A 21,176-nucleotide genomic window follows, 5' to 3' on the forward strand; every position below is an offset into this window, starting at 1 on the left:
GACTGGAATCCACAGCACAGTCAGCTAATTAGAGCCAACAATGTGGGAAATGCAAGATAATTAAATTCTTCTCCTAAAAGATTTATTTCTGAATACCAGTTTTGGGAGACTGGGGGGAGCAAGTGAGAAATTAATGTCACCCAGGAAAACTTAACTCATCTTTGTGAGACTCTCCCCAGGAATGGAACAATAATATGGTGCTGCTTATTAAGAAACAGCACTGATCACAGTACTAGTACACAAAGATGCTGCTGTACACAATTTTAAAATCTGTGTCCTTGACATCAGCAGATATTGTCTGTACAAGCAGAAGACGTACATTTAGTCCATAACACAACTGCAGGGAGAAAGAATAAAACCAAATCTGAATAAAAAGAAAAATATAAATAAAACCCAAGAGTTCTTACAAATAGGAATTGTCAAACACAAGAGGAAGTGTTCTTCCTCTAAAACAGCATAGTCAGAGTTTAAAAATGTAATTTCTGCCCAAGATTAGAAAAGGCTACCTGAATGGATGAGTCTGGAAGGAGGGTTCAAGTGAAGAACATGGGCTTGTGATTAACTAGATCTGAAAAATAACCAGTTATTTAAGCTAAGCAAGCCCACGTTCTCATTCTCCTGAAAGGCAACACGACTCACCCCAACTGACCCCTAACAAAGATTACACAGATTGCCTCTCACAATGGATATTGCTACTCACCTAGAACAAAGCTGGGGCCTGAATTAGATATCCACTCAGTGTTTTACACAGCTGAGCAGACTGTTGAAAGGCAAGCTTGAACATTAGGGAGTTCACTTTCAACATCCAAGCTTCTCCAACAAGGTGTTAATGCCCATATGGACAAGGACACTGAAGAATATTTAGTAAGGTGGTTTAGCTACAGGCCCTATACAAGCAACCTCTCAAGTGACATTATCACCCTTCCTTATTTCTTCCTCTGCCATTCTGTTCTCAAGAACTCAGATAACCATCTCAGGTAATCTTTATTACCACAACTGATCTTGTATGTTGAAACTACAAATAGGACAGAAGCAGTCATATTGCAGCTCCACAGAAGAATGAGACCATTCTGCTTAGGGAAGGACACCTTTCCTTAGGATTCCCAGGACATTTTCCTCTTTACACTAAAGTGAACTGTAGAAATGTCACAGTTTTCCATAATGAAAAAAGAAAAAGGAGAGATTCATCATTGTACATTTCTTCACCCTCAGGCAGGCTGTCCTTTCTGCCGAAGGAAGCCAGAAAGGCAAAGGTATCCAGTCAAAATACCTGCTTATCACCTCCCAAGCCGGCTTTGTGAGTAACCTAACACTGCAGCTGAACAGTCAAACCCACATCCATGCTTTAATTAGAGGTAAGGGGAGCACCTACTGCTTGCATTTACAGTCTGTGTGGTTCATGAGCAGCAGGAGCAAGTTCAGCCATCACAACTGCTCAGCTTGTGCTGCTCTGATGCATGGTTTCAGCAGGGGAACAATTAAGCAGACCCATTCACAGCTGAAGAGGCCACTAAATTGTGCCAAGTGCAGTCGCTAGTGTTTTATCCCTGCTACGGTATCTTGTCAGCCACTGCACCACACAAATTATCAACAGAATCCATCTCTCTCTGCTGACAGCATGGACATGGGGGTGTCTATCCTCCCATGAACACAGAGGATATTTAGTCTGCTAACTCATCCACTTGTATAGAGATTGAGCATATCCCGTCTCATAAGAGGGGATTAAATTTTTGGAGAAAGAATTTAAGAATAAAACATCATCAATAAAGTGGTGGAATTAGAACAGCTTCACTGCAGAGACTGACAAAGGAAAGGCAAGCAAAAGGAAGCAGACAGATAAAACGTGGCTCACTAGGATCTGAAAAACCAATGACAAGAGACACTCAAACGAAGAGCAAGATTAGTTTCACTTATTTTCTCATCACAAATTTTACAGATTAAAAAAAAAATCTCAGACTATGAAGGAAAAGAAAGTACAAGAGGAAAAAAATTTTCTATTCAGGAAATTGGTAGTTCATGCTGTGGAAAACCTGAGATTATGGTAAAAATATTCCACTTGAAAGCTATCACAAGTAATGCACACTGTGGAAGAACATGGCCCTTTGATAACCAAACAACACACAAGTTCATAGCAAATCTGTAAACCCTGTACTGCCACAAAGAACTTCTAAATATCTTTTTAAGAACCATAGTCACATAGACCTGTTTTTATGAGGCATGAAAATCAACTCCAGCTAGAGTGACTTGAACTTAGGCATTTAATGAAACTTTAAATGCAATTATTTAATAAATTTGCTACAATTGCAAACACATTTTAAAACACACCCTAGCATGCTACAGTTACTTCTGTCACTGCTGTGTACTACTGAAGTTATGCTCATTGTACCAATTAGTTCAGGCAAATATAGGGAAAGTCTGCTCTCAGGACAGCAGCTGGAGGCAGTGGCTATTTCAGATATAAACAAGCATGAGTAAAACTAAAAAATGTTCTGAGCAGTTAAATGTAAAATCTTAAATCTTTTTAGTCACTCATGGCTACAGAGTAAGACAATGGAAATTTTCAAGCACAGTACTTAAAAATCTATCTAATCTTTACTTAATGATCACACTTTTTCAAAATATCAATCCTTCAAAGATACTGCAACGTATCAATGTGAGAGCACATTCTCTAAAATGTGGGCTTTTATTTCAACTTTTGGGGTTCTAACTCATTCAAGTTAGAACAGATTGTTCCACAGCCAACAGGCCATCTGCTGACCTTGTCTCCAGCGAATCCCACAGAAAAAGACACTGTGATGGAGCGACCCAGGCAACTGGGATACACACCATTAAGTAAGAGACAGAATGAAGAATGGAAAACTTTTGAGGGTAACTGTAGACAAACACAATCACGGCATCAATGCATTTTTTTTAAATAAAAAAATGAGAAAGATGAAGGTATTTGCTCTGAAGCCAGAAGACTACTAGTGCCTTGCAAACAGGGCTTGTCTCAAGGGTTTCTTTGATTTTAAAACAAAACTGTGGTGATAGAGTACACTTAAATAGTCTCTTTTCTATCTGCAACTTCCAAGAAGTCCTTTACTCTTTTATTAAAACAACTGTTCTTCACCTCCACAGCAGAAGATTGTATAAGCCAGTTAGTACTCACTGAGTTTTGCTGTGTCACCTCATTTCAACATAAACTGTTAACTGGTTGTTACTAACAAAGGTACAAAAAATTATTTTCAGAGTCTAATGCTCCATTCTGTATTCCTTCAAGTAACTTTTAATACTTTTGAATTAGGGTAAGAAAAGTCAATGCAGAAAATGCCTGCAAGGACATATAATTCAGTGTATCATTTCATAACCCAGCTGTCAACAGAGACAACATTTTTATAATCCATGTATTGTATGCTTGCCAGTATGAGATGAATAGTCCTGTAACTATAATCAATACCGTTCATTCAAACAACTGGCAGCAGCATTTCAGACAACTGGCAATTTCATCAGTTTCACTGGGCTGCCCAAAAATAAACAGCTTGAGAAGGATGAATGATCTCTGTGGTTATCTATAAATAATACTAATCTCAGTCATTTGTTTCAGGGGGTTCATCACTGGGAGCTGCAGAAGTCTCATATCAGTGCAGAAGGCATGGCAGCCTTCAAGAAACTAAAGAAATGCTGATGAATTTTACTGTTGGTTTTTCATTCACACAGTTACTGTACTTACATACAGGTCCCACTGAAAGCTCCAGGATCCCTCCAGTGCTTCAGCAGTTCCAGCTTTGCAGGAAACTCGCATGATCTCAAGGACTGGTAAACACCTCAAAATCAAACTGGATTCACAGAAAGCTCCAGTGATCTGAGCAAACCCAGCCTGGGTGGTGACTTACACCAACGTCACTTAAAAGGAAATGTGACCAAGTTTGGGGTTTTTAACTACTTCAGTGTGAACCTTGCCGACTCTCAAGAGTTATTGAGAGAAAACAAACCCAACAGCTCCATGTGAGTGAGACTAATGCCAAGGCTGATGGGCGCGAGGTGAACCCAGGCAGACAGGGAACAGAAGGCGCCATTCACAGTCCTGTTCACTGTCTCTGGAAAGTGAAATAGCTCCTTTTTTAAAATTTTTTAAATTATGCTCCTATCTATAAAAGCAAAGCAAGAACAGAGAACATAGAAAAAGGAATAAAGACAGCTGACTAAAGGGAAAAACCACATCCCTGTGAACTACAGATCCCAAAGAAAGCTTCTAAAGCCCTGAAGTGAAAAGGATCCAGTTGCTGTGGTTGTAGTGAGTCTCTCCCTGCAGCCTTGCAGGGCTGTGAGCAAGGTACTGCAACACCACTGCTGCCTAGAATGTGACCCTGCACATTGGTGAGTCACCAGCCCTGGGCGGAGGCACATATCTCCTGCAGGAAAAACTCCTAACCACCAGGAATTCTTACAGGTTTTCTAACCTATTTCACTGTAAGAATTACAAGATGCCTGGTGTGTGCTCTAGGGAAAACAGAGGAAAGATCAGTTCTCTCAAGAACCTAGAGGTTGGCACTCCTTGGCTTCCAGACAGGATTTGTGGTGCCATGAGCCACCACTGCAGAGAGCTCAATACACCACTAGACTGCAGCAATTCTTTTCTGCAGATATCATGAATGGGAGCCAAGGCCATCACCTCAGCTCCTTCACATGGAGTGCAATGCTCCAAAGAAAATCCATCAGTGAGCTCTGCAGAAGTACCCAAGCCCTCTGAACACAGTCTGAGCAGGAAGCAACAGCACATCTGTGTGTGTTGATCTGTTTAATTACCCAGGTAATCAAACTGCTGCTGCACCAAGCTTCAAAAGTCACATTGTTCCATCTACATCCAAAAATCACTTTTCAGCCTTAAAGCCCGTTGCTTGGAAAATTTAAATCCTGGCAATTAAAATAATCTTCAACTTGTAGCATTATCCAATTTACAAGCTTATTGCTAGTTTAATGACAATCAGCATGCCCAGCCACACTAAAACAGCATTGCAGTGGGATGTTTTCAGCATAACCACCAACAGCAAATGGATTAATGGCACCAACTTTCCTGAAAAGAGAACACTCACCAGTGGACAAACAGGGGAACCTCACAAACTCCACACCTCTGAGAAATTAATTAATTTCTTAATTAAAAATTTAAGGTTGTGGCTGTTTTAAAATGAAAGCCTTGATTTTATTGTTAAAGTAAAATTGTCTGTAGGGCATTCATAAAGAAAAGCCAGCTTTTAAGGATGGGTAAATTTACCAAGCTGCACATCTTTGATCATCAATATTTTAAAGTTACTACTTCTTATTCTATATTGCCAATAAATCTCCACACACTGTAACTGTAATCATCACAGCACAACACGATCCACTTCTCCTGGAGATTTAAAGTTGGACTCAGTTGCAAAAAAGCACATGAACTAGGTAGGAGGATGGCTAAACTGGTAAAACAGTCTCTCAGTTTCAGGTAAATTATGAGGTAGCAGCATGCACTGTTATTAACCTGAAGTTCATAATGAGAGCTTAAATGAACAGTTCTCAGTGGACACAGGCCTTTGTAAGGGAGCTGCGCTCCTGCAGTTGGCACTAATTGATCCTTTTGCTGGCAGGCTCAGTGGAAAAGGCAGCAGCAGCAGGAACCGCAGGCCCTTCTCTGTCACGCAGAACAAAGTCACAGTCCTGATTATCCAGGAGGTTTGATCTTAATGCTCTACACTTCTACAGCTGCTTTCATCCAGGAATGAGGCAGCCAGGATAGCAGGGGAGACTATCATGCTGCTTTTGCACTTCTCACACCCATTTTGCAGAAGGTCTCCTGTTTTTGGGGTTTTCAGATACTTTTTCAAGTGTACTCCACACACATTCAGTCACAGAGCTGAACCTCTGAGAAACTGAAATGATTCATATCTCATACATAGCTTTACGCAGGCTTCTTGAAAACACAAATAATTTTGATTTTAATCCCCCTATAGAGCATTTTGCCATAAACTGAAATCAACCCAGCATATAAAAGAAATAGACTGGGCTGATATAATCAGTTTTAGAGACAACATAGTAAAAAGTAGAATTTTGTCCAGAAAGATGCCATTTTAAAATTCATGTGGAGATCCTGACTAAGGCAGACTATTCCAGTGCAGCAGATTCTGGAATCAATTAACAAAACAATTCTTATTAACACAGAGAATCTCCAGACAGTACCAAGGAAGCACAGAATCTTTGAAGAAAAGCCCGCAAGGAAAATATACTTTAATATCAAATTGTATCCTCCAGTGTATGCAGAGATTGCCTCAAATCTCAAAAGCATCTTATGAGAAACAGGGGCTAGCACTGCAGAACAACACAATAAGAATTTAAGACAGGAAGTGCAGATAATTTATCTAAATAAAGCTTTCAGGAGAATAACTGATTTATGTTGATACTGATCCAAGCTGGAACCTGACCAGGATGCAGGAGTTAGCATCACTACCCACAATAGGTTCCCCATTTATGAAAAACAACAGTGTGTTTTTACACATGAAAATAAATTCAAATGCTAGCTTTATGCTTCTGTCAAAAGACCCTGTTCTACCAGACACTTGTTCTTGAATTAGCTATAGAAAGACTCAGAAAAAGGTGCAATGTTTTTTCAGTCAAGACTGTCACTATTCTTGCAAGCACCTAAGAGACACAAGGAGTTAAATTTCACAGAAGAGTCTTTGGTCTTTAATGTCACACAGCCTCTATTCATAAAAGAAATGAAAAATACATAAACTGATGCAGAAAAAAGTAGTGAAGCTTCACAGCCACAAAAAATATACCTGTAGTTGGGAAAGAGGGGAAAAAAGAGGAAATCTGAAAGTAGAGCTGGAATAAGTGACTTCTGCTAAAAGAAGGGTCAGCACTTTCCACTGGAGACCATTTGATTTACACTATTTTGTTTCAACTGAAAAACGAAATCTTTCCTTGGCAGATTCTGCTCTACAGAGTCTATTACAGATACTTCTGAGATATCCAGCATCATTTATAAGGGGACACTTATTACTGCTGAACGTGATCATTTTGCTAAATTTCCCAAAGTTCCAGAAGGAAACGACATGCAGTGCAACACAAGGGTGTATTCAGCTGCTGAAGTCAAGGGTCTGAACAACCTGCACAGCCCTGGAAGAAGGGTGTGCTATTGATTAAGATGTTCAGGGTGTGCTATTGATTAAGATGTTCAGGGTGCCCCCTGAAGAATCCATTGGCTGTCCTGGACCCACAGTCCCTACTTAGAGCCAGGAACACCCCAGGAGGGACCACTCTGCTTTTAGCCTTTACTGCTTTCACAGAGCTACTCCAAACCCACCCTGGTGTAAATCACATTAGAAGAAGACCTCAGCATGTATCTTGACTGTCACAGCTGAGACAGCCACAACACACAGAGTGTCAGTACACGATCTCAGAAGGCTTTAAGCATTCACCCAGAGGAACACCTTACCACATCAGAAGGCTTCAGGCGCCTGCCCACACAGAGCAACACCAGCTCACTTCAGAAGGCTGCAAGCATCTGCCCTGCTTGTTCTTGAGTCCAACCTTTTATACCCTCCTGTTGATGCATTGCACCTGTGCCCTCTGTTCCCTTTGGTGGTTGCTCAGTGTCCCTGGGCACTCCATGGCTCCTTGTGTCACTGCTGCTCACAGCTGTGCCCATTGGGGATGGGGCTCAGCCCCATTCCCAATTACCACAAGCTGTGCACCCACATTGACTGCCCCTACTTATTCTAATGGAATACAGAGGCTTTTTTTTTTTTTTGAGGGTAGAACAATGAAGCACTAATCACTAGGTCCCAGTGGTCACTGCAGATATGCATTACTAAGTATCACCACTGGCAATTTCTCTTTGTGTTATATAGAACAAAAATAATTGTCAGTAAAACACACCTGACACATATGAACACACACCTTTGTAGCAGGACACTGCAGTTGTAGAAACCTTCACAACATTTACTGCCCTCTGCATGTAGAAAGCGACACTGATCCATGCTCTAGAGCAGCTTCTGCACCTGGAGCGCCAAACTGCAGTGGTGGAAAACTTCAGGAGGGTTAACTGGTCTGATTTGGATCAATTTTGGGTTTATCTCATTGCCTCTCCAGGTAACAAAGTAAATTGCCTGTAGATGGGGTGGAAAGACATGCTATACATACTTTGACTGACAAAAGTCATCTATCCATAAAATCCATCACAAGCAGTTTGTACTATATACCCTGAAAAAAGCAGGATTTCCTCCAAATCATATACAATTTTATATTCACATCCATAATCTATATGTTCTTATAAAAATTGGACAGAATAGGTGCTTTTATATGAAAAAAGCAGATTCATGCCCACAGAAACATCTTGCTAACTTGGATAAGCTTCACCAAATTGTTTCAACCGGGAAAAAATGCACAAAACAGAAATAATAATTTCCAAAACACAATACTAGACTTCAACTGAAGCTGAGTAATTTTTTTAGGTCTGAAACTATTTAAAAAAGCTTTTATTTTTAATTCTCACATTTTCTGGTTGATCCCAATCTAAATCTTTAAAACCTTTTTGGAACTATATCTGAAATGAAAGACTAGCAAGTCACACAGCTCCCATCATTTCAATCAAGATATTCTGGGATATACAATTAGTTTCTGGGATGCACAGAACAGTGGGATAATGGTTCTGTAGAGGAAGTAGGTCTGAGCTGGCTGAGGCATTCAATATAAATATATGAAAACTATCATTAGTCATGAGAATCACTCTGCTGACATGGCTGAAATAGGAAAGAAATAGGATTGGCTGGCACATTATGATCATGTACCTTTTTTCTCTTTAGCCCATTTTCTATTCATCAAGAAGTCATAAGCAAATAGGCACAAAAAGCAATGTTTTAAAAAAGAAATTCAGAGTTGGATAGTAGGTATTATGCAGAATGTTTGCTCATTCAGCACTTCCTTACGTTCAAGTGCTTTTCACATATTCCACAACAGTAGTGAAGCCACTCTGGAGATGCTACTTGACCACTACACAAACACTTCAGAGGAAGATGGGTGAGTACATTAAACTTGCTAGATAATTTAGAATCCCCCTAACAGTTTTGAGTCAATCCAGGGTTAGAGTTGGGGTCAGTCCTTTGCAAATCAATAGACACTAATTAGCTCTCATCTAACTGCTGGGAAAAAAAGAACACATGAACTTGAGTTTCCTGACCAGCAGACTTCATTAGAATTCAAACTTGGTGACACAAGATGTAAAGTCTAAGAACACAAAACCTCTGTAACTGTTAAAAAACCAGTGTTTCACCATGCTCTCCTGCAGGAAGGCTACAAAAAGTTCATCACTTGAAAAAACTTTCCTATTACTACTTCTCCCCAGGCCATCTTCCCCTTTGCAGCTCCCCTTCAGCAGAAAAACACAAATTACAACAATGATAATCACCAAAAAGTTTTAGGGAATTTAGCATGCACAGCTGAGTATAAAGACACATCAAGACGTGTGTCATGATACAGCAACCCTGTGATCCACAAGACCTGATCCATGTTCACTAAGTGGGCTGCAGCACCCAAATCAGAGTAAGATCTCTGAAGTGGAAATGAGACAAAGAAATCATGGGAGGCAGCAACCCCTGAACGCACTGCTGCACATCTCTTGGAAAAGCTAGCAGCTGTGAGATACTGATTACAGCACACCTCACTGGGAGAAATCAACAGCCAGCAGCACTTCTGCTAAGGACAGGTCTTTCTCCATCACTCAAATAAACAGAGTGTGGGGCCTGGTAGGCAAGAATTGGGTATTTGCTGTGCTGCAGTAGTATGGACCAGACCTATTATAAAGACCCAAAGGGCATGGCAGGCAAAAAACTTTTCAGTATCAAATATTTTTTCTCTCCAACAGCTTTGCTTATTTCAGGTATTTCAGGTAAGGAGCTGAAAACTCCTCCTTAGCCAAGTGATAGATTGGCTCACTGTATGGCTGTGACACATGTTCTCCCAGGTCCATCAGTGGGAATGAACATCTTACAGCAAGGACAGCAATTTGTAATTGCCAATTTCAATTCATCTTTCAACAGGATCAAAAGTAGGCTGGATTTTGGTGGGGATTTTTTTTCTTCCTTCTTTTTTTTTCTTGTTTTGTTGGTTGTTTTTTGGTTTTGGGCTTGTCTTTTTTTCGAAAGTGGAAGAAGTGATCAATAAATCAAAGAAGGTTCTGTTAGCCTAAGCTCTCCAAGTTTTTTACCGGAAACAGCCTTGCAGTACCTCTGAGACAGAGGGAAATTTTACTATCCTTGTATAAGAGAGAGCAAAACCGTGCTATTAAAGGACAATCCAACTTACTCCAAATCAAGCTATGAGCCTCCAGAGGATTCCACCACCTCCCAAGTTCAGTCCCTTTACCAGATAGACCAGGCCCAAATGCTTGATGTTTGCATGTGACAAAACCCCCCAAAGGTGAAATCAGCAAGCACAATTCCACACATCAGCCCAGGAGAAAGATGTGTGAAAATAATGAAGTATACACAAAATAAGTGTCTATGCACAGACTATACACCATCAGACACTAGCTATCTCTTACCCAGACAGCTGCATATAATTTTAAAGACAGTCCTTTTACTAAAATACTCTCAAGCTATTGAAGCACCCATACAGCCCTACATATTTTTTAAATTCTTGACCGGAATTTCAAACATTACATTTGAACAAGCTCCAGCACATATCAGCCCAATGCAAGGGCAGGACCAAGCATTCAAAGCCAATCACTTAAGTTATGTGGACTGAAAGCAAACGTGTAAATTGCACTTGAAACAAAACAAGCAAAAAAACTTTCAGCATATCTGAAACATCCAAACAGTCTAGCAAAATAATGACATACAAGTGACCAGACAGGTCACTCCATTCCAGCAGAAGAGCGCTCACCTGCACCATTATCCATTCCAGGAAAGCAATTCACCCTTTCTACAAGTGCCTGGGCAATTTATCCACAGCACTGTGTCTCTGCAGATTGATCCTCACGCATTAAAGGCTTCTGTGCCTCCTGTGTGGTGTTTGTGTCAGGGTTGCACATTGCCACTTGCTATTTTAGAAACAGCTAAGATGATAAAATAGATCCAGAGCCTCAGACACAAAGGCAAGGATATGCAGGAATGACTGCTCAGTGGATTCTGACATAACCCGTTCCTAGTTCACTCCTTCTCTTTACACAGAAGCCCCATCACCTGTTTCTCTCTTGCTCTGTGCATACACAATAGTATCACCACTAACACATCTTTGTGAGACCAGCTGAAAGGGTACTCACTGCCTTTGAATAGTTCACACATTGCTGCGCGCTAATAAAATGAACTCTGCATTCTGTATCTGCTGATATAGAAATTTCTCCAAACTTCCCAACAGAGTCAGGCTGGCGTGTGCCCTGTGAGGCTGTGTGGCAGCTATCAGGGCCCAGCTGCAATGGCTACAAGCAGCAGAGCAGGAGTGTCTACCCTGGAGTCTCCATCAGATGGCTGCACGTGAAAACTCAAAGATTATTTCAAATTTGATGTTTCAAAGGCATCTGATATTCTGAAGATCAACAATAATATAAAGCAGGTGATACAACAGAGGGGAGCCTCTGGCTCTGACAGGAAATGTAATGCATACATATTTGGAAGAAAAGAATCTCCATGGGTGAAATTTGGAAATTTCTTCACTGCAGTGATCATCACAGCTTCACAGACAGTGGTTTTATCTACATCAATAATTTCTAAATTTTTGGCTTTAGATCACCACGTTGTTCCAGTGGAAGTACAAGCCTTCACATAGCAAACCTCCTGACAATAGGTACAGAGTTTTTAGGCTGCCTTATGAATTTCCTTAGAAAAGGGGTGATGGCCTTCCAGTGATCTCTGCTCTCCAGCAGCACAGAAAGTACTGCTCTCAGGTCGTAACTTAAATGCCAAAAACCAATTCACATAACACCTTTCTCACAATAAATGAACACAGGTTTTCATTTATATGGGTTGGCTGGGTTTGTAATGAATGGTGAAAACAGTGTTGATGGTTCAAAAATAACATATTCTAAAACATTTTAAGGATGCCAAACTAAATCAAAATTAGCATTCTAAAACTGGTAATGATAAAATATGTACTTTAAATGGAAAATGTTAAATCGATGGATTGTGACAATAAAGAAACACTGAAAATACATCAGCTCTCATTTCACACCTTCTTGCATAACAGTCCTACACTGGCAGTAGGATGGCCTCCCACCTCCCAGACACTGAACACAGTGAACCCAGAGGAAAGAAACCCACTGTTTTCTGCAGCTCTTGGACAAGCTCCCGAATCAGCCTTCAACAAAACTGTGGGGCTTTTTTTTGTGGTTGTTAAAAGCTTCTGTCACAGGCTAGTTTCCCATCATGGTATCTCCATTTCCTCCCAGAGATAAACTGCTGTTATACATTTCATGGGAAGGTGCAGTTAATCAGTACCTCTTCAACCTGCCCTAATAGCCCCATGGGTCGTCCAGGCCCAGTGCTATACAGGAAAAAGGAACAATTTCATAGCTGTATCTGCACAAAATCTTTCCAAAACTAAACAAGTAAATGGCACTCTTTACCATGCTTTACTCTTTATTCATGTGGTGAACTCAAGAGTTTCTCAAAAAAGTGTCCATCCATGTAAGGTATTTTTTCCATCTCTACTGTGTGAGTTAAATAGCACCCTAACATTTAAACAGTACATCAATGTAATGTACACAGCAGAGGAGAGTAAGCTTATTCTGAAATTAATTTAAGAAATAATAAAACATAGTTTGAAAGTTGTATGGTTCCTTCTGCTAAGACTGAGATCACATTAAGTTTAATGACAAATCATCTGCTCTGCCATGAAGTGGAAACAAATGTTAGTTGCAACACACCTTTCAGGTTTCAGCCTAGACCCAATAATGCAAAAGCTTTGACCCCTAAACTGAAGCCAGCTGCTCTTCGTGGTCATACAGCAGTTACACACGATACTTGAGTGCATTTTGCAGCATGAATGGCATTTGCAGTGGTCTGTAATGAGTAGAGTTATGTAGAAAGCATATTTCCAGGAGTTTTACCACAGAACACTGGAGAAACCAGAATATATTCCACACTGGGAGAGTTCAGGCATCTCCCCTGTGCTCGCTGCTCCTGCAGAACCAGCAATACCCAGCCCGAACTTGGCAATGCTTTCAGCAACACATGCTTATGCTTTTGGCAGAAGGGAGCTGACCACTTGCAGCATCAGTGTCCTTTGCCAGCTGGCCAAAGAGCACACAGATGCAAGGGAAGCAAATTATCTGCCCACTGGCAAAAAGAAATGCTGAACAGCACCTAAAGAGAACGTGGGCCTGTGCACGTGCGAGTGTGCGAGTGAGCTCACACACCCCCACACCTGTGCCCTGGGACAGGGAGCAGCTCAGCTGAACTGCACAAACTGCCTGCTGCTACTCCTGAGCTATCATTTTCTGCAACACTCTCACAACAATGAACATGCACTTTTCCCATTAAAATCTTCCAAGCTGAATTTTTAGGATTAAACACAAAGACTGCAAGGATGCTAAAGTAAATTTTTATAAGTCTGAGATCAGACCCCTTGAAGAAGTGCCGATACAACCACCTACAGGATTTTAGCAGCCAAAGGTTAGCGTGTCTTTCCATCCTCCCTCTTTTTTGTTGTCTCTTGAAAAATGAATGCTCATGAAAGAAAAAAAAACCACTACATATCTGTATTTGGTAAAATACAAAAAGCTTTCTGGATTTAGAAGATAGATAGGAAAAAAACTCAGAAAAATTAATGGGACAAGAATTTGCAGCTGATAGGTTAGATTTAGCTGAGAGATGGAATCTATCTGTAGATTAATTAGATTCTATAATCACAGCCCCTTTTCATCTGCACACATCCCACCACTGTCATTACATGATCAACAGATTTTAAAGAAAACTATGCTTTTCACTAAAAAATGCTTTGAGAAATTCAAGAGAGACCATACATAAGGTTTAGTTTACTTTTCTAAATATTTCTTGAAAATTGTACGTAAGGCAAGAGCACATTTGTTGGCTGTAAAGGTGTACAACAGCAATTTTTTGCAATGACAGTGCAGAGAGGGAATATGAGATCTGTGTGCTAATGAGCTGACACTGCAGAGGCTGGAGCAGTGTTAGTATAGTGCACTACAAGTGCAGAGCAGAACGACAGACGTGGGCTATTTCTAGGGAATGTGATCTACAGAACTATACACACAATTCAGCATTAACACCAACATCCTTCATCAGATTATGAGCAATGCATGGGAGATATCGCTTCAGTGACAAATTTATATATTTGAGTTGTCATATTCATATTGTTCTGAAAAAACCAGCTCACTCCCTACATGAGCATTTTTAAAGAAAATATAACCTGATTTTGATTTTATAAATTCATAGGTCAAGTCAGCTTTCTTTCTGTTTCTACTGATAGCAAAAAGCTGCACATTTTAAGAAATGTAATAATTTCCCTGGAGCCAACTGATAAACTTCAATTCACCTTTAAATACACTGGAATTTTCATCTGTGTTTGCATTTGTTCTCTGTTAAGATATCATACAGCTAAATAAATAAGTGGGCAGATAAATACAGAGTGGATAAATACTGTATGAATGTGTGTAAATTAAATATACAGAGAGAGGCTTGGTGCTAGCAGCGAAGCAGGGAATACATGTACATAAATCAGATTATGCATCATTTAACTGAAAAAGAAATGAGAGGGAGGGGCCTAGGGCAGGAATTTTCTTCTGCTTCTAAACAAGTTTGTTCCCAGGTTGGGATATTGCCAAATCAGCCATAGGAGAGGTGGGCTATTTTTCTCAGGCTCATGAGAATACTTCAGAAGAGGTTTTTTTCCTCCTCTGGAATGCACCAGATTGCATCAAACGGGATGTGCAGCTGCACAGTAAGAGCCTAAGTCTTTCTGAGCAGAGCCTCCTCAATCCCTGCACACAGAAACACTTACTACAGTCATTATCATACAAATCAATGCAAAAGAGAATGAAAAGTATTATTTTATGGATACTGACTAGTACAGGCACTAGGCTCAGGCTACACATGCTCTTTCCTTCAATTTCCTCTCAGCTCCTGTACCTATCCCACCACAAATTCAGCCTCAGCCTCCCCCCCAGTGAAGGCAGAGTCATTGCAGGTTTCTCTCCCATGGAACCCTGCCAATTGCAAATATTGATCAAACGGCTGTGTGACAGCATTGGAGACAATATATGCTTATCTCCGAGTGAGGTAAAAATGTTGTGGAAAGAATTCCTTCATGGATATGGCAGCACACTGAAATTATCTGTCACTCCCATAGGAAATGAGGATATGGTTAAAGGCTGGAATTTTGGTCAGGTAGTGTGAGGAGCTATTCATTCATCCTAATGCACTGATACACATAAGTGTTCTGATTTTCAGAGAAAATTGGTACCAAATTCAAAAGAATAACTGTTCTGATGGGGTTTTTTGTATTTTGACCTGCTGAAGCTTATGACTGGTGACTTGGACTCGCCGTATTCTTTTCTTATCAACAGTATTATGAGATGGTTGACACAGTACAGACAAGGTCACCTTTTCATTTTCTTTCGTCTGTTTCTTTTTTCACATCTTCTGTTCATAAATAGGTTACTGTAGGTACATCTTCTTTGGTCTACAGTTTCTCCAGAGATTTAAATTTTCCCAATTTTACTATACTGGTAAGATGGGTGTTGGAACAAGCAGCTCTGTACTGCAGCAAACCATCCCACTTTACTAAAATTGCCACAGCTTTTAATAAGCATTGACAAAAACCATTAGATATCAGAAGATGAGTAGAACGCTGACTGAATATACTGAACAAGTATATTCACTTCTTTTGGTGGGGGAAGTTCACTTCTTTTGGTGGGGGAAGAGCTGGTAACAACTTTAAAAAAATAATTGATAATTAATCACCCAAGCAGTTCAACGTATTTAGTTTAAATCCATATAATTGATATTTAGGAAACTGTGCTTGAGATGCAGCCTCTTGAAGGGATTACACTGATTAAGGATTAATAGTCTGATGTTTGTTGTAAGAGCTGTTGAAGCTGGATAGGATTAGTAAAATAAGATGCAAAGTAGAGACATGATTTTATGTACCATTTTTTCCCACTTTACCAAGTATTTTTACTGTATATTACATAATTAACCCCCCTGCAAAAGTTTTAAAGGTTCTACTTCAAAGTCCTTTGGAGAGTGTAACACTGCACTACCAAGAAGCAGTCACATGGGGGATATGTTAGAATATCAATCCAAAATTTCTCCAAATATTTCCTTACTATATATTTTACAACCATGAACTTTCTCAGAATATACAGTGGGACAGAAATGTAAGAACTATCCTATCTCCTGCAAATAAAAAAATAAATAAGTTATTAAAAACATATAATTGCTTTAAAGCAAAAATTACTATTTTTCTGTACTCCAGTGCTTCATTATATCAGTACAATGCTTCCTCTTTGACCATTTTACACTGTGAGTATAAACCTGCAAACTGTGAGAAGTAACCTTTTCATTATGTGAAGTTCGTACATTGCATTCAGCAGTCCATTAGATCATGTGCAGACATATATCTCCACATTGCAAAGTGCATTAGCTACCTTGGAAGAGGACTCCTTTCATTTTTAATAATTTACAATAAAACTTGTATAGAATCAAATTTGGATACATCAGTAAAACAAATATCCAGGAACTACTACTGGTAAAGGAATGCTTTTTAAAATGCAGAACACGCAAAGTCTTTCTGAAAGAGATTTTGCATCTTAACACCACATTAGCAATACTCAAAGTTCTATTTTGCATCTTCTGTTAATAAAAGCTCAAATTGTATGTGTGCACTGTTAGTGCAGAGCTATTTCTCCTATCGCCAAGTGTTCTGATTCCATTTTCTCTCCCCTCAGCTCTAACAGTATGTGTCAGTTTACAGTCTCCTCAGCTTTTCACAGGACTCTCACTGTAAGAAAACAACTCAGTATTTCAAGGCAGATGAGGCAAGTAAGCCCCTCTAGCCTTCTCCCTCTCAAGGTCACTTCTAAACAGTGGTTTCTGGTTTTTCTCTACATAGTATATTATTTGCAAATTATGCCTTTTCACACAGCCAGGTTGTAGTCTCAACAGGAAAGGAATCTTACTTCAGCAGCAATTCACTGATTGCAGCCACACAGCACTGCTATATCAACATGGTTGTTTTCCTGAAACACAAAACTAAGGGGATGAGGTGGTAAGAGAACTTTTCCTAAGATATTCCATATAATGCTGCAAATCTACTAAACCTCCAGTCACTACACACATTTGTTGCACTGTATTGTATGACAAAGAACTCTAGGCTACCAGGAAGGAACTGAAGGCAGGATAGATAACAAATTAATATATTTTTTAAAACCAGGTATTTACTTACAAGCATTTGTCACTGAAAAACTGTTGGAAGAGTCCAAGTGATCTACGTGATAGTTCAAATGGAAGGGCTTTTCTGTGGTATTTTGGTTTGTGTTGTACAGCTGCACAGCAAATCGAAATGCACTGTGCTCCTGAACAGTGTTCCTCATGAAAAGTCCACCTAGGTGAGGAGAAAAAAAAAAAGGAAAAAAGGAAAAAGGTATTTCAGAATCAATTTTGAGGAGAAACAATGGCAATAAGTTATATTTGCCTGCTGCACACTGCAGGAGAGAACGAACAGGAGCAGCCTGAACGTGAGCACATAACTCTGACAGAGCACCTACATGAAATACATATTCCAAGTCCAAAGTTGGGCTTTTAAAGCCACACACCACATCCAGGCGCCCCCTGAGCAATGAGAGTCGCTTGGAGCTGCAGGTGCACCTTGAAAACCAGGCCACTTCTACACGGACGCCCGCACAGAGATTTAAAAGTCTAACTTGGGGAACCGTGGCACCTAAATCCTGTCCAGACTACCGAAACATCGCCGCTGTAGTGATGTGCGGGGACACGGCGGCGTGCGGCGTGGCAAACGTGCGGTTTCACGGTCTGCTGGAGCGATAGCGCGGCCGAGGGAAATGATGCTCTGAGGGACGGCAGGGAACAGCCCCCGCTGCACTCGCTGCCCTGAGCCTCACGGCTCGCTCGGCCCCGGCTTCGGGCACGTCGCTACAGATTCACGCCACGACTCTCTCACATTATGTGCTCCACGGGATGCGCTGCTCCAGGGCACGGTTCCGCAGAGCGCGGACCCGATCCCCGCCGCTCGCAGGGGTGCGGGCAGCCCGGCGCCGCTCGCAGCCGCCCGCCGGCGCAGCCCGGGCACCGCCGCTGCCTCTCGCCCCCAGAAAGGGGAACGAAGCGGAGCAGGGCTGGCTCCTTCCCCGCTGCGCCCGGGCTCGCCCCCCGCTCCCCTCCTCACAACTTCCCTCCGGCTCGCGGGGAAGGCGCGGGTCGCGGTGCCGCGGCGGGCGCTTACCTATACTGATGGTGTTGGGGAACCCCGCCAGAACCTCCCCCAGCAGCCCCGCCAGCAGCAGCAGGAGGGTCCGGGGCGCGCTCTGCCCCATTTTCTTCAGCCCCTGCGGTTCAGCCCCTAAACCGAAACTGGCGGTACAGGCATGGGCGCAACTGGAGACTCGGAGAGGTGTCAACGGCGGTGGCGATGCTGGCGGAGGTGGTGGGGAGGATGGTCCCCCTCCTTTCGTCTCTTTTTTTTTATTCTTTCCTTCCCCAAATCCCTCTGCTCTCGTCTTCACCCCAGTCTAGCAGGGCTCATTGGCTGCGAGATTGCCTTTCTCGCCCGTCGCCAGCAGCCCCCCCCAACGCAGGGACTTCCCCCAAAGATGGTGGGTAGCGGAGCCGCCGAGGCTGCTCCGCCCGGGCCGGGAGGGGGTTATCGATCAAACTTGGCGTGAGGCGGGCTGGCAGCCGCTCCGCTCCGCTCCTCTCGGCCCGCCCAGCCCCGGCGGCTCCGGCCGCGGCTCAGCGCTCGGGGCTGCGGTCGGCGGGAGCGCACCGGCCTCACGTGGGGCGGCCCCCGGGCTGCAGCTGCCCCTTTAAAGCTGCATCGGCTCGATGTGTGTGTGTGTATGTGAGAGAGAGTGCGGTGCGTGCGCCTGTGGGCGGGCGGGGGAGGGAGCGGGGAAAGGAAGGAGGGGCGGGGAGCCGAGCCGAGCCGAGCCGGGGCCGGCACAGGCTCAGGCACAGGCACAGGAGGCCGGCGTGCTGGGGAGGTGCCCGCGTACTGCCCGTGCCGGTTCCCGTGCCCGGTGGGCGGTGCGGGCGCCCCAGAACTTGCGGGCCGGGAGGCAGCAGAGGCGGCTCGGGGCCCGGGGCGGGAGGCCTGGTGATGGCTGGGGCAGGCGGGTGCCGCTGGGCCCCTCCTGAGGGGAGCGGGCTGGGGACAGACGTGAGCGCAGGGACTGCCGAGGGAGGGCTGGAAGGGGGCACAGCAAGGGATGCCGAGGCACCGTGCGTCTCCCGAAGGGGCTCCCGGCCCTGCGCCCGAGTTCTCCCCATCCCTCTTCCAGTGCCAGCGCATCAGCAGGGAAGCATCATCCGCCCACAGTGCTGTGAAGTGAAGAAAGACAAGAAGAGTTGAATCCCACACGAAGGAATGTTAGGTCCTTCCCAATCTCCTCTAAAGGAAGGAACTCAAAGTCTCCCGTTTCATCCTTGATGCTGGAAAAAGACACAACATGTGTGTCAGCTGATGAGCTGCCCCAGCACAGCACGCAGGGCAGGGCCAGCCTGGTGGTCGCAGGGGAGCAGGGAGCTGCTGTGTGTGTCTGCCTCAGTCAGGTTCTCTGTGGTCTTTCACCCATCTCCTTGACACTTTGCTGTATGAATCCTCCAGTGCTTTTCTTTTTGCTGCTTTGAGGCTCACAAAACTGTACGAAATGGGAGACAGAGAAGCAATACCAGCTGGCGTTGTCCATCTCATAGGCCTAGCAAAGACTGTTCTTTCCTTAATATTTGTTTTTCCTCTGATTTCAGCAGATGACTTTACCTTGGTGCTCCTCTGCCTTTTTTTTGTCCTTAATCTTAGACTGTGACATTATTTGGGTCGATGTTCAGTTCAGTTAGAGAGAATATTAAATGCAGTTGGCTGTGCATTTGTAAAATAATCAACCAGTGCCACTGGCTGTAGCATCATGTAAGTAGTCAAGGTGTAAGATTGAAGATTGCTGCAGATTACTGCACAAATGCTGATGAACAACATCAGAGATTCAAACCATTACTTTTGAAGGAAGCCAGAGGTAGAGGTGAAGAGCAGAGCACCACAGTCATGATGCAGGAGTGTAACACATGCTTTTAGTGACATGTGTGATACCTGCTCACTCCAAGGTGCATGCTTTGGTTGCTTCATGTTGTGTTCCTTCATGAGAATCATTCCCAGAAGATGGAGACTGTTCTAGTTCAGGCAGAGAGTAGGGATCAGACTGCAGGGTGGATGGTAATGCTTCCTATTTAGATTGAGATGGCAGTTGCCACTTTATCTCTCTTTTTAAAGAAATTATTTTCTGTATGGACAGGTGGGGTATAAGGTCCATGATTATATTTGTAGCACTCCTCAAGCTCAATGCCCTTACACATATTACCTATGAATCCTGTAAGCATCCCCTGAGGCCTGATTATATTCTTCTTTTACAGATATAAAAATTTAAAAATCAGGGAGAGCCACTGGCCCAGCTCACCTAACCAGGAAGTTTCAGACCCAGAATTAGCATCTTCAGCAGCAGCCTGGCTTTGCTGTAGAGTGCTCTGTTCACAAATGTCTTTTGGTAAGGACAGCAGATCTGAAAGCTACAGACAGGTACAGGAAGTTTAGACATTAAGGACAGTTGTCAGAAGCATGTTCCTCTTAGCAAATAATTTCTCTGTCTTGTTTCAAACGACTTACCTTTTCCTATTCTACACACCTCCAGCCTATTTCTAATGTATTCTCTACAAAGTCCTGCCGTCCTCTTTTTTTATGGTGTGCTTTGCTAGCAGTCCTTTCTTCCTCTTCACTTGCTCTTGCAAAGTTCTCTCCATCTTTGCAGCTAAGGATTGCAGGCTGATGGCCCCCTGCCACACTGACAGCTGATGGTGCACTGAAAAAATTATGAAAGAAATTATGTATAATATTATAGATGTTAGAACAAGGGAGGAGATAAAATAGCCATGAATGAATGTGGCATGTGTCAGTTTCACACACTGCCAGCAGGGTGGGTACCTTGT

General features: G+C 42.6%; 1 protein-coding gene across 2 annotated transcripts in view; it reads right to left on the reverse strand.

Annotated features, from left to right (window-relative positions):
- The window catches only part of GRIA3 (glutamate ionotropic receptor AMPA type subunit 3), a 140,385-nt gene extending 121,635 nt beyond the window's left edge, over positions 1-18,750 (reverse strand). For both annotated transcript variants that reach the window (XM_058814315.1, XM_058814314.1), the window contains exons 1-2: positions 18,430-18,750; positions 17,413-17,571 (exon numbers count right to left, since the gene is read on the reverse strand). In XM_058814315.1, coding sequence (XP_058670298.1) covers positions 17,413-17,571; positions 18,430-18,520 — 250 coding nt within the window. In that variant the 5' untranslated portion in view covers positions 18,521-18,750. The remainder of the gene's footprint in view (positions 1-17,412; positions 17,572-18,429) is intronic.
- Positions 18,751-21,176: the final 2,426 nt, after the last annotated feature.

Source organism: Ammospiza caudacuta, chromosome 14, assembly GCF_027887145.1.
Source record: "Ammospiza caudacuta isolate bAmmCau1 chromosome 14, bAmmCau1.pri, whole genome shotgun sequence".
NCBI lineage: Eukaryota > Metazoa > Chordata > Aves > Passeriformes > Passerellidae > Ammospiza > Ammospiza caudacuta.